General features: G+C 38.5%; 2 protein-coding genes across 2 annotated transcripts in view; both read right to left on the reverse strand.

Moving 5' to 3' along the window:
- Positions 1-6,476, reverse strand: part of ANKAR (ankyrin and armadillo repeat containing) — a 73,795-nt gene extending 67,319 nt beyond the window's left edge. The window contains exon 1 of the mRNA XM_007951573.2: positions 5,876-6,476. Within this exon, the coding sequence (XP_007949764.1) occupies positions 5,876-6,476 (601 nt within the window). The remainder of the gene's footprint in view (positions 1-5,875) is intronic.
- A 6,372-nt stretch (positions 6,477-12,848) lies between these two features.
- ASNSD1 (asparagine synthetase domain containing 1) lies at positions 12,849-17,479 on the reverse strand. Its single transcript, XM_007952581.2, has 3 exons — positions 16,019-17,479; positions 15,549-15,730; positions 12,849-13,134 (listed from the first exon to the last, which is right to left on the reverse strand). Exons 1-3 carry the CDS (start codon positions 17,477-17,479, stop codon positions 12,849-12,851), a joined length of 1,929 nt encoding a protein of 642 aa, XP_007950772.1.
- Between the last annotated feature and the right edge of the window lie 19 nt (positions 17,480-17,498).

Below are 17,498 nucleotides of genomic sequence, written 5' to 3' on the forward strand. Positions count from 1 at the left end.
AAAAGAAAAGAAAAATTTTCAACCAGGACCAGGGAAAAGAAAAAAATCTGAAAACTAGGACCTGGAAGGGGAAAAATAAAGAATAATAGTAAAAAGGACAAATGTATTATTAATAATAATAGTTTTAAAAGAGACAAAAACAAGCAAACTAATAACCAGAAAAAAGAAAGAGAAAAGGAAAAAATATCAGGGGAGGATAGGGCAGGGCACCCAGGCTCCGGCAGAGCACACAGACTGGGATGGAGGTCCTGTGGGCCCAGAAGGTGGGTGGGAGTGGGGGATGGCTGCAACTCTGTTCACCAAGTGGGTATGGAGTATAAGAGTAATAAGGGGAATGTCACACCTTTTCAGTCATCCACGTCAGGAGCGTCCTTGGGGTTACTGGCAAGCAGAATCTGTTCTTAAGCCCCTGGAATCTGGAAGAGTACTGTCTCTTTAAATATCCGAAATTATCAAGCCACTTGTAAACATTCAAAATGGCTGGGCCCTCCAGACAGGCAAAAGTCCACAGCTCAGCCCGCCTTCCTCTTCACTGCTTCTCCTTTTATTCACTAACCATCAGAGCAGTTCTCCGTGCAGTCCCTGGCTAGCAGGGCTGATTTTTCGGTTAATTCTTAGGTCCTACCAGACTCGGCATTCTCCAAGCTGTCTGTGCCATGCCATCAGGATTGCTCAGGATCGCTGCTAGATCACAGCTCCGTATTTCTCCTTTTCATGCAAATTCTTCTGCTAGTTGGTGTTTAGTCCACTTCTATATCCTTCCTTTCAAGGCTCAAGGTTCCAGGATTATCTTCTGTTTCTGTGTTAATTGGTTCCCCTTTTCCTTGTTGAAGAGGGTCTGTGCAGTCTTTCTGCCTAGTCTGCCATCTTACTGGAAGTTCCTCCCCCTTTTTTTAAATGATTTTCATAAATCTTTATGCATGATCTTTATCCACCATGATCTTCATGATCATGTTTGTTCCACATTGTTCTCCCCTCTATCCAGAATCTTCTACATAGATTCCCCTCCATGTTGTTGACAGTGGCAGCCAGGTACCATCTAGTTCTTCTAGTCTCATAGTCATATAGGCTGAGGATCACATGGTGTACCAGTCACTTGGACTAATTATTTCCATGTGTCTTTGCTTTTCTTCATTTTTCTTTGCTCTAGATGAGGAGAGACCCATCATTTCATCTACATGGCTGCTTAACAAGTTTTAAAGATCCCAGTTGCTACACACCAAAGTAGGATGTGGCACAATGTTTTGGGTAATGTGTTATGCCAGTTGAGCTTGATGTCCTCTGCAACTATGGTCCAGAGCCCACAGGTCCAACTACTCACTCCCTCTGGGTGGGTGGCTCTGGCCAAGAAGTGAACACAACCTTACCCCTTGTCACCTCTACCATATACTTGGGAATTCTTACAGAACATACAAGTACACTTGTAGAAATATTGTCTGCCAACCCTATACATGGTCTTGGGCACACTCCTCCCTGCATAGACATACCTAATAGTTCAGCCTGTCTATCCATCTATTCACCTGTATATCAATGTTTGCCTTCACTGACAACTGTTCCTGCCTTACTCTTAAGGGTGAGCAAATAGCAAGAATCATCACACATGTGATTGAATCCTCCCTGATCACAGACAGGGTCTGGAGTAAGCGAAGGGTAAGAATAATAGATTTCAGAGAGCATTACATAATAGAGCAGCAGACTTAGAGGGCAAACAGAAGTAAGAAGATGAAGGTATCTAAAGAGACACCTCAAAAGGAAAAAGAAAAAAATATGAATAACTTAAAATATTATTATTATTTAATATCAATCCCCATCTTTGTGATATTTTATTCCTGAAAGATGGACTGTCATCCTTTTTGTTTGTTTCAGACACTATAAAATCTATATAATAATATTGTTATGCTTGCTTCTCCAATCAAGTGAAATCAAATACAATTTTACCAAATTAAGAATTATTTTTAAGCTTGTGTTCAGAAACTTTGGAAATCTAATCAAAAAGATTATTAGATGCAATATTAGATGCAATATATGAAGATATATTTATAGATCAATGGAAACAGTTGACAGGAGTGTCTAGGGCACATTTTCCATTCCACCTGGCCTGCCATATAAAATATTACTATTTTTAAAATATCTATATGATGAATAAAGAGATCCATAGACCCTTCTCCTCCTTTGGAGAAGACAGACTCATTGCTGTCCCTCCAGGAGGAAGATTGGAGGCAATGGATCAGCCAAAGAGAAAACACAGATATGACATTTGGAAGAGAATGTCCCTAGCTACCCTCCTGATGATCCTATAAGGAAGTCCACCAGTCAATATGCTTTGTTCCTGCCTTACTCCTAAACCATGGGGTTTTGTTGTTGTTGTTGTTTTAAAGCTACTGTCATAAATTTACATATACTAAGGGAAATGCTCAATTTAGAGGCAACCTTAATGACATGGATGAATTAAAGCTTTCTGAATGTATATTTGCTGGTGTGCCATGACTCAAAATGAGAAGAAATATCTGAAAACATCCATTAATAACTGGAATATGGAATGTACAGAGTATGGATCTAGGAAAACAGAAAGTTGTAAAAAATGAAATGGAACACATAATGATTGTTATCCTAGTCATTGGTGAGATGAAACGGACTGAGATTGGCCATTTTGATTCAGACAGTCATATGGTCTATTATACCATCAATGACAAAAGAGGAATGGTGTCACATTTTTCACCAAAAAAGAATATTTTAAGATTTGTTCTGGAGTACAATACTGTCAGTTATAGGATAATATCCATACGCATACAAGTAAGACCAGTTAATACACCTATTATTCAAATTTATGCACCAACCACTGAAGAAAAAGATGAAGAAACTGAAGATTCTTACAACTTCTGTGGTCTAAAATTGACCAAACATGCAACAAGTAGTATTATTGCTAGTGATTGTGATGTGAAAGTTGGAAACAAGGAAGAAGTGTTGGTAGTTGAAAAATATGACCTTGGCAATAGAAATGATGCTGGAGATTGAATGATAGAATTTTGTATGACCAACGACTTATTCATTGCAAATACCGTTTTTTTAACAACATAAATGGCAACTACACATGTGGACCTCACCAGATGGAATACAAAGGAATCAAATCAACTACATTTGTGGAAAAGGTGATGGAGAAGCTCAATATCATAAGTCAGAACAAGGCAAGGGGCTGACTGTGGATCAGACCATCAAATGCTCATATGCAAATTTAAGTTGAAGAAAATTAAACAAGTCCACTAGAGCCAAATTATGACCTTGAATGTATCTACCAGAATTTAGAGACCATATGAAGAATGAATTTGATGTGTTGAACATGTCAACACAGTGACCAAAGACCAGATTAGTTGTGGGATGACATCAAGAATATTATCCTTGAAGAAAGCAAAAGGTCATTAAAAAGTCAAGAAAAGAAGCAAAGACAAAATGGTTGTTAGAAGAGACTGAAACTTGCTCTTAAAAGGAGAGTAGCTAAAGCAAATGGAAGAAATGATGAAGCAAAACAGCTGAACAGAAGATTTCAAAGGACAAGCTCAAAAGGGCAAAGTAAAGTATTATAATGAAATGGGCAAAGACCTAGAGATGGGAAATTAAAGGAGAAGAACACACCATTGTTCAAGGTAAAAGAACTAAAGAAAAAATTCAAGCCTTGAGTTGCAATATTGAAGGATTCTAATGGAAAGATACTGAACAATACAGGAAGTATCAAAAGAAGATGGAAGGACTATACAGAGACACTGTACCAAAAAGAATTGGTTCATGTTCAGCCATTTCAAGAGGTAACATATGATCAAGAACTGATGATATTGCAGGAAGAAGACAAAGCTACAATGAAGGAATTGACAAAAAAAAAAAAAAAAAACCAAGATTCCAGGAACTGATGGAATACCCACTGAGATGTTTCAACAAACAGATGCAGCACTAGAGACACTCACTTGTTTATGCCAAGAAATTTGGAAGACAAGTATCTGGCCAACAGACTGGAAGAGATCAATATTTGTACCCATTCCAAAGAAAGGTCATCCAAAAGAATGTGGAACTTATCAAACCATATCATTACTGTAACATGCAAGTAAAATTTTGCTGAAGATAATTCAAAAGCAGCTGCTGCAGTTTATCAACAGGAAACTGCCAGAAATTCAAGCTGGATTCAGAAGAGGACATGGAATGAGAGATATCATTGCTAATGTCAGGTGGATCTTGGCTGAAAGCAAGGAATACCAGAAATATATTTACCTGTATTTTATTAACTATGCAAAGGCATTTGACTTTGTAGATCATTACAAATTATGGATAATATTGTGAAGAATGTTAATTTCAGAACACTTAATTGTGCTCATGAGGAATCTTTACAAAGACCAAGAGTCAGTACTTGCAATAGAACAAGGGGATACTGCATGGTTTAAAATCAGGAAAAGTGTGCACTAGCGTTGTATCCTTTCACCACACTTATTAAATCTGGATGCTGAGCAAATAATCCAAGAAGCTGGACTATATGAAGAAGAACACAGTAGCAGAATTGGAGGAAGACACATTAACAACCTGCAATATGCAGATGACACAACCTTGCTTGCTGAAAGTGAAGAAGACGCACTTACTGATGAAGATCAAAGACTATATAGCCTTCAGTATGGGCTTACACCTCAACATAAAGAAAACTAAAATCCTCACAATTGGACCAATAAGCAACATCTTGATGAATGGAGAAAAGATTGAAGTTGTCAAGGATTTCATTTTACTTGGATCTACAATCAACGTCCATGGAAACAGCAGGCAAATTTGCTGCAAAAGACCTCTTTAAAGTGTTAAGGAGTAAAGATGCCACATTGAAGACTAAGATGTGCCTGCCCCAAGACATGGTATTTTCAATAGCTTCATATGCATGTAACAGCTGGACAGTGAATAAAGAAAAACACAGAAGAATTGATGCTTTTGAATTGTGGTATTGGTGAAGAATATTGAAGGTATTATGGACTGCTAGAAGAAAGAACAATTCTGTCTTGGAGGAAGTACAGCCAGAATGTTCTTTAGAAGCAAGAATGGCCAGACTTTATCTCTCACAATTTGGTCATGTTGCCAGAAGCGACCAGTCCCTGGAGAAGAATATCATGCTGGGTAAAGTAGAGAGTCTGCAAAAAAGGGGAAGATCTTCAATGAGATGCATTGACACTGTGGCTGCAATGATGGGCTCAAGCACAGCAATGCTTGTGAGGATGGCACAGGTTACTATGAGTAGGAACCAACTCAACGGCCTCTAACAACAAGGGAGATGCATCAGGATTTAATGGCATCCATTGTTTACATACAAGCCTTATTGAGATGTAGCCCAGACAAAAGAAGAATTTAAAAGTTGGGTGAACAAAGAATATTCATGAAACCTAATGCTACTGAAATATCACATTGATTGCTGATTAATTCCTAATTTCAATTATTCTTATATCATCTTTTTTGAGGTTTATAAGATGGCAATATAGAAAGCTAATCTAATTGGCAAAATCATTTTGTATTCGACTTTGTAGATGTTTTAATTGCACTCTAATTCTATTCATTCTTGACTCTATTACTGACCTTCCTGCTTAGGCTTTGTAAGACAAAATGTATAAATGAAAAACTCTCCCTCATGTGGTTTGAAATCTGATATTCTACAGAAATTGGTGATTAAGATGAAATATATTTGATTTAAAGCATAATTTTGGTGGTATTTCAAAATATTAAGTTTTCTTAAAAAGAGCTTTCAGAGTTTTAAACTTCCCATTATGAAGTAATGGCTGAATACATAAAATTAACCACAATTAATTATTTTTAAATAAACAGATTTTAATTAAAACAATTTAAAACTGTTCAGTTATCTTACCTGCTGAACTAAATTCTGCAAAAATATCTTTATTTGTTTGAGGCTTCCCATCTGGATCGATGTCCAGAATGGTACGCCAGAATTCAGAGAATCTGGCTCGTTTTTCTTTGGACATGTATATTCCGTGCCATAGTGCTTTCAGCATGTAGTCAATACTGATCAGAATTTGACCAATCCTGGTATCATAATAAGCTGGAGGTAATTGACAAGAAGAACTCTGATCATAATTAGCTTCTAAACTGATGGAAGGAATTTGATTTAAGCAATAAATTCCAATAGACAACTCCCTTATGATCTGATGGACTTCTCTATAGTCTAAGAGGGCAGTAGGGTCCACAGGAGTCAGTAGGATTGCAGTAGAGAAGCCTACATTATTTATTTGACTCATAATTCCACATGGAATATCAGCTTGAGAACGAACATCCTCTTTGGTAGACAACCAGCTAACTAGTGCAGTAGTAAGCAATTCCTGTACTTCACTCCGATCATATTTTTCAAAAAAAGCAGAAGCATTTCTTTGTACTGCTAAATTTTCTAGGTAGGTTTCTTCATCTTGAACTTGATCAAATCTTGTTAATCCTTTCTTGGGCAGTCTTAACATTTTTAATTAAGTATAATATGTCCTTTTTGAAGATTCTGTAATGAATAAAAAGGAAAAGACAACCAACAAAATGTGTCATAGTGATGAAATTAGATTTCTCAAGAAACAAATCTATACTTTCCATCCTTATAAGGTTAACTTTTTATAGTCAATTATTATATTTTTAATCTTAAATTAATTGTAGCATAAGATGACATGTGAGTTAGAATAGTTAAAATCACAAAAAAACCTTAATTACTTTCTGTTTTTCAAAAACAGTCAAAAGATACTAAGAAATATGTCAAAAAGAAATATGAATTTATATGAGGAAGTCCTTATTACATATCTATGCTTTATTATTTATTATTTTTTTGCAGATACATATGTTTATTTTGTTTTTAATTTTTTTAAGTATGAAAACATGCTTAAGGAAAAGAAACAAAGAAAGGAAGGGTGGGTGGATAGGAAAGAAACAAAATAAATGCCTGCTTAGCATTCTATTTCTATACAACTAAATGTCTCTCAGTCCCTGCAATAATAATAACATATGAGAAATGAAAAACCCACTGCTTGTGGAGTCGATTCTGACTCATAGTGACCCCCACTGGATTTCCAAGGTGCTAAATCTTTCCACAGAGTGACTGGTGAGTTTAAACGGCCAACCTTCTGGTTAGTAGTCAAATGCCTTAGGCAGACCTCTCTTATTGAGCATCTACTATGTGCTAGTCTTTTCAGACATAATATTATATCTATTTTGTTTAATTGTCTCCAATTATACAATGATTCACATGCTTTAGCCTGCATCAAAATCACCTGGTGTATGAAAACAGATCTCTGGGCCCCAGGCTCAGGTTTTTGATTGAGTTATTTGGGATGGAGCCAGGGAATGTGCATTTTTTAAAAGTTCCAGGTAATGATGCTGCTGCTATTCCTGGGACCACATCTGACAACCCTGCTCAGAAAAACAGCTCTTTTTATTCACAATTTATAGAAGTAGGAATGGAGACTGGATTAGATACAGGACTCACCTGAGGTTTCATACATCTCAGGCTCAAAACCCAGGTCTGTCCATAATGAAATCCAAGACCTATGCCCTCAACCAGCTCACCTCTGCCACATACACAGGAAAAGGGGAAATACAAGGAGAGGAAGAAACCTACATTGAAACGATTTTTTTTTTCTTTTGTCCAGGTGAAGAGAAGATGCATCCACGTTGGTCCCGGAGTATACCCAGGATCTGGTTTGCTGACTCAAAGGACCTCTCTCTGGGCTGAGTCCATGGGCAAGGACCGGGGAGAGATGCTCCAGGGAGGATCTGAGAGGATATTTCCTGGGGCGAGAACCAGGAGTGCCTGTTTGGTCCTTTGTGGCTGCTGGCCCTCCTGGGAACCCTCAGTCTTGCCTCTGTCACCACCACTCAGCGTGGGTCAAAACCGTTGTGCCTGGGGCTTGGGGCCTGGGGCCTTGGGGCCTTTGGCTGGTGTTCCTTAGCCCAGGAGAAACCCCACAGAGAGCCTTTCTGTGGGCCCAGGAGCCAGTGCCTCCCATCCCTCAGCCCATCCTCATGCTCTTGGCATTGTACTTGTCTATTATCTCTTTACTCACACAGCTTGTCTCTGCTAAAGCAGAAAAACAGAGTGGCAGAGGTGAAAGAACCTGACTTTGAGGGGCCCCCTGAATTGGAATCTCACCTCTGTCCTCATTCATTCAACAATCCTTTGTGGAACACCTATTATGAGCTAAGCATTGTGTTAGGAGTGAAAACTCTGAAAAAGTGCAGACATAAAAACCTCAAGAAGCTTAAAGTGAAAACAGATAACCATACAGACATATTTAACAATGTGATACATAAGATCTAATGATGATGCATGAAGAAAAGTAGCATACCTCTGAGGAAATGACACTTTATGCTGAGCCTGAAAGGTGAAAAAGAGATATGCAAGCAAAGTGTTAATGGAATAGTTTTACCAGGGAGAGGGAACAGCTGATGAGAAAGAATTAAGGTAAAAAGAAAGTTTTAATTTTTGAGAAACTGAATAAAATCTTGCATTGAGAAGGTTGTAGAAGAATTGAGGTCCAGATCATGCAGGCCACTGAGTTAAGAACTTTGAACACTATCCTAAAAGCTGAGGCTAGGTTTGCAGCAATGGAAGTAAGGTGCAAGCTAAGGTGGTGGCAGTGGAGATGGAAGGCCATGGATGGATTTAAGAAATACTAAGGCAGTAGTAGCAAGGAGCTCTTAGGGCTGTGGTTAAAGCATGGGACTGCTAACCAGAAGATTGTAGGTTCAAACCCACCAGCTGCTCTGGAGGAGAAACATGATGTAGTCTGCTTCTATAAAGAATTACAGCCTTGGAAACCCTATTAGGGCAGTTCCATTCTGTCCTAATAGGGTTGCTATGAGTTAGTATCTACCCAGTGGATTTGATTTTTGGTAAGGAGGTAGCTGAATAGTAATACATTGAGTGGGAAGGTGTTAAGGAAGAAGGTGGAGTCAAGGTGACACACGTCTGACCACAGTAATAAAGGCAAGATTAAGAGTTCAGTTGTGAATATACTGATCTTGAAGCATTTGTGAGAGAACCAGGTGGCAATGGCAGGTATGCCTTAGGCTGAGATACAGGCTGAGAATGGCAACTTGGGTTAGACATATACATTTGGGCATGCTTATGATAATTGAAGCCATAGGAGTGGTTGAAATCATCAAAGGAAAGAATATAGAATGAGAAGAGTTGAGAGCCTGGGATGGAGATCTCAGATAGAATGGGAACTAGTAAAGAGAGCAGACAGGGAGGCAGGAGGAAAACCAACACTGATCACAGGAGCCAAGAGAAATGTTTTGAGAATATGAGAGTGGCCAACATCGCTGGATGCTGCTGCTAGTTCAGGGAGATGAGAACTAAAATGTGTCTACTGAGTTTAGCAACAGAGAGGGTTTTGGTGACTGGGGACAGGATTTCTTTTGTACCCACTGTAATATGATTTAGCTGCTATGGGAGTAATCAATATTAATAAATTTATGATTGTCGTTTCAGGGTAAGTGAAATCAAAAGGTTATCTTCTTTCTTTTCAAAGATTTGCCTGTTTGCAAAATATGTAAATTCCTCTATTTTTTGTTTTTGTTTTGGTTCATGGACCCACATAGTTCTACTCATCTCGAATCTCAGGAAGAGTTGTCCATTTGGTTAGCACAGAACTTCATCACAGGCCCTCTACTGCACTTCCTGTACCGGGAAGTGGTACCCTAGCTGATACTAGCTGATACTATCTGAGATTCCACGGCTGTGACTCAGGCCATCTTAAGCTGTCAGGCAGTGGCACTGGTACAGGAAAGGCAAACATATACTCAGACATATATCCAATATGTCCATTAGTCCTTGAAATGCTGAACATTTTCTTTCTCCAAGGTAATCACCTGGTAAATAGCCATATTTATTTAGAGGAGGACCAAGGGAATCATCCAGCACGTACTTGCCACTGAATGTTGAGGATCCTTCCTCCTGGGAACCAGCCATCTCTTTAGTCAATGGGTCTAAAAACTAAGGGATCATGACTTTGCACTGTGGCAACTATCTCAGCCTCCTGCTCCTCCATTCTTATCTTGATTGTAGATATTACATAGTGCCTTTGTTAGGGACAATTTTGCTCTAGGGATGCTCTAATGACCATCTCCACAATTCCTTACAGGTCAAGCCCCCATTGATTGCCTCACCAACCTTGTGAACTATCATGGCAATTTTTAGGACCTCTGGTGGCATGGTGCCTAAGGCATTTGACTGCTAACTAGAAGGCTGGTGGTTCATTCAAACCCACCAGCCACTCCTTGGAAGGAAGGTTGGGCAATCAACTTCCATAGTGATATTGACTTGGAAACCCAAGGAGGGGTTTTGGGGGAGGTGTTATCTCCATCAATTGATTTATAGACACACACACACGCTGTGAGGTGCCATCGAGTTGGTTCCAACTCAGAGACCTATGTACAACAAAACAAAACACTGCTTGGTCCTGCAGCATCCTCCCGATTGTTGCTATGCTTGAGCCCACTGTTGTAGCCACTGTGTCAGTTCACCTCATTGAGGGTCTTTTTTTCACTGACCCTCTACTTTACCAAAACCAAACTCACTGCCTTCGAGTTGGATCCAACACACAGCGACCCCTCCTTGGGTTTCTGAGGCGGTATCACTACAGAAGTAGATTGCCCAACCTTCCTTCCATGGAATGGCTGGTGGATTTGAACCGCCAGCCTTCTGGTTAGCAGCCAAATGCCTTAGGCACTATGCTACCAGAGCACCTACTTTACCAAGCACAATATCCTTCTCCAAGGAATGGTCCCTCCTGATAAGATGACCAAAATATAAGAGAGGAAGTCTCACCATCCTCGCTTCTAAAGAGCATTCTGGCTGTACATCTTCCAAGACAGACTTGTTTGTTCTTCTGGAATTCTTCTCAAGTCATGCCACATCAGCAAATGAAGATCCCAAAACCTTAACTCCATCCACATCATTAAGGTCAACTCTGAGGTGACAGCTGTTCCCCAGTTGTATTTTGAGTGCCTTCCAACCTGAAAGGCTCATCTCCTGGCACTGTATTAGACAATATTTCACTGTTCTTCTGTAAGATTTTCAGCAGTCAACTCTTTCAGTGGACCACCATGTTTTTCTTCCCCGTCTTAGTCTGGAAGCTCCACTAAAACCTGTCCATAATGGGTGACCCTGCTGGTATTTGAAATAACGGGCATAGCATCCAACATCACAGCTACATGCAAGCCACCACAGTACAATCAATGACAGACGAGTGGTGGAGATATATATATGCAGGTCTGATGGCAGTGGGTAAGGTATTTGGCTGCTAACCAGAAGGTTGGTGGTTCAAACCCACCAGCTGCTCTGTGGGAGAAAAATGTGGCAATCTATTCCACCAAGATTTACACTTGGAAACCCAATTGGAATTGACTTGATGGCAGTGGGTTTGGTTTTTTTGGTGTATAATATAAGTGCGTGTGTATACATACGGTGCCCTGGATGCGTGATGCCTAAGGCATTTGACTGTTAACCAGAAGGCTGGCGGATATAAATACACATGCAAGTATGTATGTTTTTGTTTTTCCCCCACTTTCTATGGTTTGGGTCAAGGTTTACTTAGTAAATTGGTTTTCCATTCAACAATTCATAAACATTTTGCTTTGTTAATTGACTGCAATCCCAACTATAACAGCACTCTTCCCATTTCCTCCGTGTTTACCATTTCACTTCACCCTTCCATCCTATCCCTTCCTGTCTTCCAAGCTTTATCCCTGGGAAAATGCTGCCCTTTTGATCTCATATGGTTGATTATTCTGATGAAGACAAACCTCCATAGCAGTGGTGTTCACCTAATATACCTGTCCAGTGTTTAGCTAAAAATTGAGCCGTATGAGTGAGTTCAGTTTCAGGTTTAAAGGATGCCTATGGATATACACAGCCCCAGCTGAGACTGCCTCTCAAACCTGGCCTTCAGAGGACAGCCACCACTGAGGTTCCTTACGGTACCCCTCTCACTAGTAAAGTCCCAAATACCTTGGTAAATGGCATGTTCTCTGCCCTTGTTGTGGAATGTAATCCTCTGGTAGCTTTTTTGGTCTCTCATATATCCATTCTAGCATATGTACTTCCCTAAGCCTCTGTATTCATTCCTCTACCATCTGGCAGGGCAAGTTCACTCAGTATTGGCCATTTTCTCCCTAACAAAGAGAATTCGCCCTGGCGTCCTTGTCAGGGTATTAAATTCTGCCTTTCAAAAAATTTCTCCAAAGTCCACGAATTCTAGCTTATCCAATCTTACATCCTGGTCCCTGGCATTAAATTAAACACACCAAAAATCCGAACCCAAATTTACTCTGGCGTCTGCCAGTATGTTGGCTAATTTTTACAGCTCCTTTGGTTGTTAATCTCGTTCTTTTCTTATCAGGTCCAGCACTTCCCTAGTTATGCCCAGACTTAACCCCAGTTGTTGGCCTGGCAGTCAGGGAAGGAGGAGGAAGCAGCTCCTAAGGGAGGTAACTGTTGCCTTGTCAGGGAGAAGCCCTGGCAGTCATCTTCAGCACAAGGAAGTGTTAGACCGTACTAGGGAACTGTGGGCCACCTTTGCAAAATCTGAATGTCAGTAAGAGTGTGCACAGCCAAAACCCTCAGGGGCATCCAGTCAGATGTCTCCACCCACCTTCCGGGGTCGTAGGTGTTCTCAACCAAGGGAGAAGCAACAACAAATTGAAATATTTTGATATAACTACCAAGAAAAGTTACATGGTTTGATTAATGAATTTTAAAACCACTAAATTATGTAATAATAAAATAGCAGAGTATTTATTTTTATATAACTATCATTCAGCAAATGTTGTTACATTGTACAACCATATTACATTTTAAACTCCTTTCCAATAGAAAGATTTTCTAAGGAAATTTCTTGAAGCCTTCCACATTTATCAGATGCTTTTTCATTATTCTTTTCCATCTTTGCAATTCTGGATCCAAACTGCATGGCTCTTTTTGGCAGAAGGGCAGAGGACGTAAGACCAAGTTCTGTAGCTGCGAGACGCAAAAGCAATTTCTCACCAATTCCACGGGGTAAAGCCAAGTTTGCCTTTTCCCAAATTGGTAAGGAATTTAGAAAGGAGACAACATTTTCATCCAGGAAAGGAAATCTAAAATAAATAAATACAACGTCACTATTAAAATCAATGTGTTATAATGTTTTCCGGATGCATCTTATTTAAGATATTAACATAATATAAAAATTAATCTTAGAAGGACCAGAAACCAAACCTGCTGCCATTGAGTCAATTCTACCTTACGGCAAACCCACGTGTTACAAGTAGAACTACTCCATACGGTTTTGTTGGCTATCATCTTTATGGCAGATTGTCAAGTGTTTCTTAAGCAGTGCCACTCAGTGGTTTCAAGCCACCAATCTTTAGTTTAGTAGTCATGAGTAAACCATTTGCAACACCCAAGAACTCCTTTAAAACAAACAAAACAAAAACCAAACTCACCGCTGTTGAGTCAGACCTGACTCACAGCGACCCTTCCTTGGGTTTCTGAGGCAGTATCACTATGAAGTAGATCGCCCAATCTTCCTTCCGAGGAGTGGCTGGTGGGTGCCTTAGAGGGCACTAATTTCTCAAGTAAAAATATTCTAGTTATTCACTTAATTTTATAGCTAAAATTTAACCACATTTTAAAAATTAAATGTCTTAAAACATGAGTCATTTTAATACACATGCTATGAAATAGTCTAAACTTCAATAAATAAATTTGGTCTATGGTGTAAGAAATAATTTCAAATTGTTTCATATAGTATCTTTGGGGATGCTTGAAAACAAGCATGATCTTAGTCAACTATTCAACTCATGTCTGTTCTTTTTCTTGTCTAAAGAAAATGAAGTTTAGGGCTATGAGACCAATATAGACGAGCTACACAATGCTGCATTTGTGAAATATTTATAAAACTTCATGGTGCCAAAATTATTTAATTACACTTACAGTGTTTAAATGGCAAATTGGTGTAACACAGAACAAAGTACTAAATTAAAGAAAATAAATTTCTGACCTTCTGGCTTCCCTAATTTCCTAGAAGAGTTTGCTCTTTTTATTGTCTAAAATACTTTAACAACCACCTGCTCCAATCCCTCAAAGTGCAACAGAGTTTTGACAGTGTTTCCATTTCATTACATTTTATTCTAACTAAAATAGAGAGACTGGAATGGAAAAAAGACATTTGTTATATGAGATGTTTTATAAAAATAATTGTAAAAGTGAATTTAAATAGAACAGTTACTATTAATAAGTTACTTTAATACACATGCAAAGATGCATAATAAATTATTTAGATTTAGCCATTGTAATGGCATTTGTCAAATCACAATTCTGTATAAGCTGTTTTAAACATTATTTGTATATATTTTTACCTGAGACTATCATTAGACTTTCATATGGAACCTTTAAAATTAACTGACTTAATCCTCTTCTAATTTAACCAAGCTAACGATGAATTTTTCTCTCTTCTGTCTCTCTCCCACACAGATGCATGCATTCACACACACACACACACACACACACACACACACCCCAAAAGGAAAGCAGTTTATTGATTTATATTGTGGCATCTGTTATAATGAAATCTTGGAAAATTATGTAAGATTAATGATATGATTGTCAAAATTTATGCGTTACACTGGCAACATAAGAATAACCACTGTGTAAAGGTAACCAAGGTTCAGCAGAAAGAGGTAAAAATGGAAGTAGAAAGGAAACACACCATGCTTCAGAGAGGGTGGATGTATCATGACTTTCCAATTCCCATGAGGCTTACCTGGACTCCTTATTCATGCATGTCTGTAGCCTTGTAATAAAACACTACTTAATAAATTAAACTACTTAGATTTCTGTTTTTTATAATCAAATGACAAACCTTCCTTTTCCTCAATACTTTAATATACTCTATGTACAAATAAACCCAATATTAAGCAAGAATATACACATGAAAGGGCATTAGCTTCTTTGAAGGTTTAGGTAATCTGTAACGTATGACTAAAACTGTGTTCCAAAAACACAGAAGGAATCCAGTACTGGAATTACCATTCAAATCAGTATAAATCTATAATATGTACAGAAATGTCCATATTATGTTCTATAGAGTTCTATAGAACTGGAGGCAGGAGCTTGAAAGTAGGGAATATACCCTTAATGGGAGGAAAGCAACCATTGCAAACAGAACAAAACCCTTTAAACACTCTCTTGGCATTTCACAATCTTAGTTTTACTTTCACAGACTTTTTCATCATAGTCTTAAAAACAATTGGGCCACTTTATCACCTTCGAAAACTGTTGAAAAGATTGTTTCTTGGTGAATGAATTCTGGAAAACAGCTGCTACCTTGGCTTCTCCCTAGTTTTGCTTCTGACTACCTACATTTGTAGTATAAGAACAAGATGTTATTGTTACTGCTGTTGCTCATTTGATAAGTCTCCAAAGCAACAAGAAACCTAAAGTTCTCTTCTCATAGTCTATTGTTCCTATAAAAACACCCAACACCACTCCAATAGATAATTAGAATTACCTTGCTTCTTTTCCATGATCACCAATAACTCTGTCATCACGACCAAGATTTCTAGAAGAAATTCGACCTAGTTCCATTTCTATTTCTTTATTCAATCCTTCTAACCCATGTGTCTGAAAGCAGACACGATGACGAGAATAACCAGCAAGTTGTTCATCTGCACCAATTCCAGTAAGAACAACCTATAAAGGTTTAAAGAAATATACATTATAAACATACACAGTGAGGAAAATAACTAGGAGAAAACAAAACCTTAACATATTATAACCTCCAGATAACATTTCTGAAGGAAAAATAAAAGACAAAGGCATACAATAGTAAAATTTGCTCAATTTTTAAAATGACAGAGGCTTTCTATTGCAGTTTAAATGCAACTAAAGATGCAATATTCTTACAACCCAACTGCAAACAGCTTTAAGGATCAACTCTACATTGCAGACATTCTTATGTGTAGAACTACTGCGCCATACCTTCGCATTGCTCTGATAGGATTTCACTTCATCCTGTGTCACTAAACAGCCAACTCCTCTAGAAGCAAACCAGACTGCACAGCCAATGCTATCATCCAGAACCGTATCCAACGGATGAATTAATTGGCATATTCGGTTTCTTCTTAATTTTTGCAGTTCTTCCAAAGGCACATTAATTTCAACAAAATTCCAAATCCGTGAAGGGTTGACAGCTTGCAGTTCCTTTAGTCCCGCTCTTCCTGTGATTCGATCTGGTACACCGAACTGTTTATCAGGATTATCATCAGCTGCGGTAGCAGGATTTTTAGAGAATTCTTCAGATGGTATTTCACAGTATTTTTGCTTATTCCTCTTTTTGTTAAAATGAGCTGGCATAGTCTTTTCTTTAGTCATGAAAGCCACATTAAGAAGATCAATTGGTTCATCTATAGGAATATGACGGTCAGCAAGGGCTGCAATAACCATGGAATCAATGCCCCCAGAAAAAAGAATTGCAATGTTTGCTTTCCTATCACAAATTTTCAAAACTTCATCTGGTGTCAAGCTTTCATACCTAGGTAAACATAAGACACGCCTCTTGACTGCCATACTCAGGACATCGATGAACTGCTGAACCACTTCCTTCATGTGTTTGTCAGTAAGATAGACTTGAAGTGTTTCTCTTACAGGCAGGGCTCTGAAAACATCAGTATGGTAAGTCTCAAATGGAGCTTGTGGCAACATCGTATTTAAAGGAACAACAGGTTTTTCAAGATAGAGTTTGGCTTCACTTGCTTCCACTGATACAAACTTAGGCAAATCAGCTGAAATTTGAGTCAGGCTATTAACACATTCTTTGGTAACATTCCCCCTAGAAATACATTTCCAAGGATATAATGTTAAAATCACACATTTGGAAATGGCAGTAGACTTGAGATCAATGCTGAAAATTCCAGACGCTGGAACTTCTCGCCATTTATTGGTTACTCCAGATGTTTGGGTGCCAACTGAAGAGAGGCAGAAACTCTTACCCAGATTATTAAAATGCCAAAGTAAGCTACGGCGACCAAAAAAGTCCCTACCAAACCATAAATAATGACTAGATGCTTGATAATATATAAAAGACCAAGGACCCTGGACTTCTGAGAAGAGTGACAAAATATCAGATTCATTCTTACAAGAAGAAAGATAATTAAACATAATTTGAGTATCATTCTCCTCAGCGCCAACCTTTATTCCATTAAAGACTTCCCCATTCCACAGGAACACATTGCCTCTTTCATCTTCCACAGGCTGGGACGTCAAAACACCTCTTAAGTGAAGGACGTGTCCAGAAAATAAACACTGGTAGTTTACATCAGACTTTAACAACTGTTTACTACTATCGGGTCCACGCTGTTTAAGATAATACAGTAAATCCTCTTTTAAATGTTTGTTGATATGCTCAACAGAGAAGTTTACAGAACAACAAATGCCACACATTGTTATGTGAAATTAAGTC

This window comes from Orycteropus afer, unplaced genomic scaffold, assembly GCF_000298275.1.
Source record: "Orycteropus afer afer isolate SDZICR_OR568_19922 unplaced genomic scaffold, OryAfe1.0 scaffold00001, whole genome shotgun sequence".
Classification (NCBI taxonomy): domain Eukaryota; kingdom Metazoa; phylum Chordata; class Mammalia; order Tubulidentata; family Orycteropodidae; genus Orycteropus; species Orycteropus afer.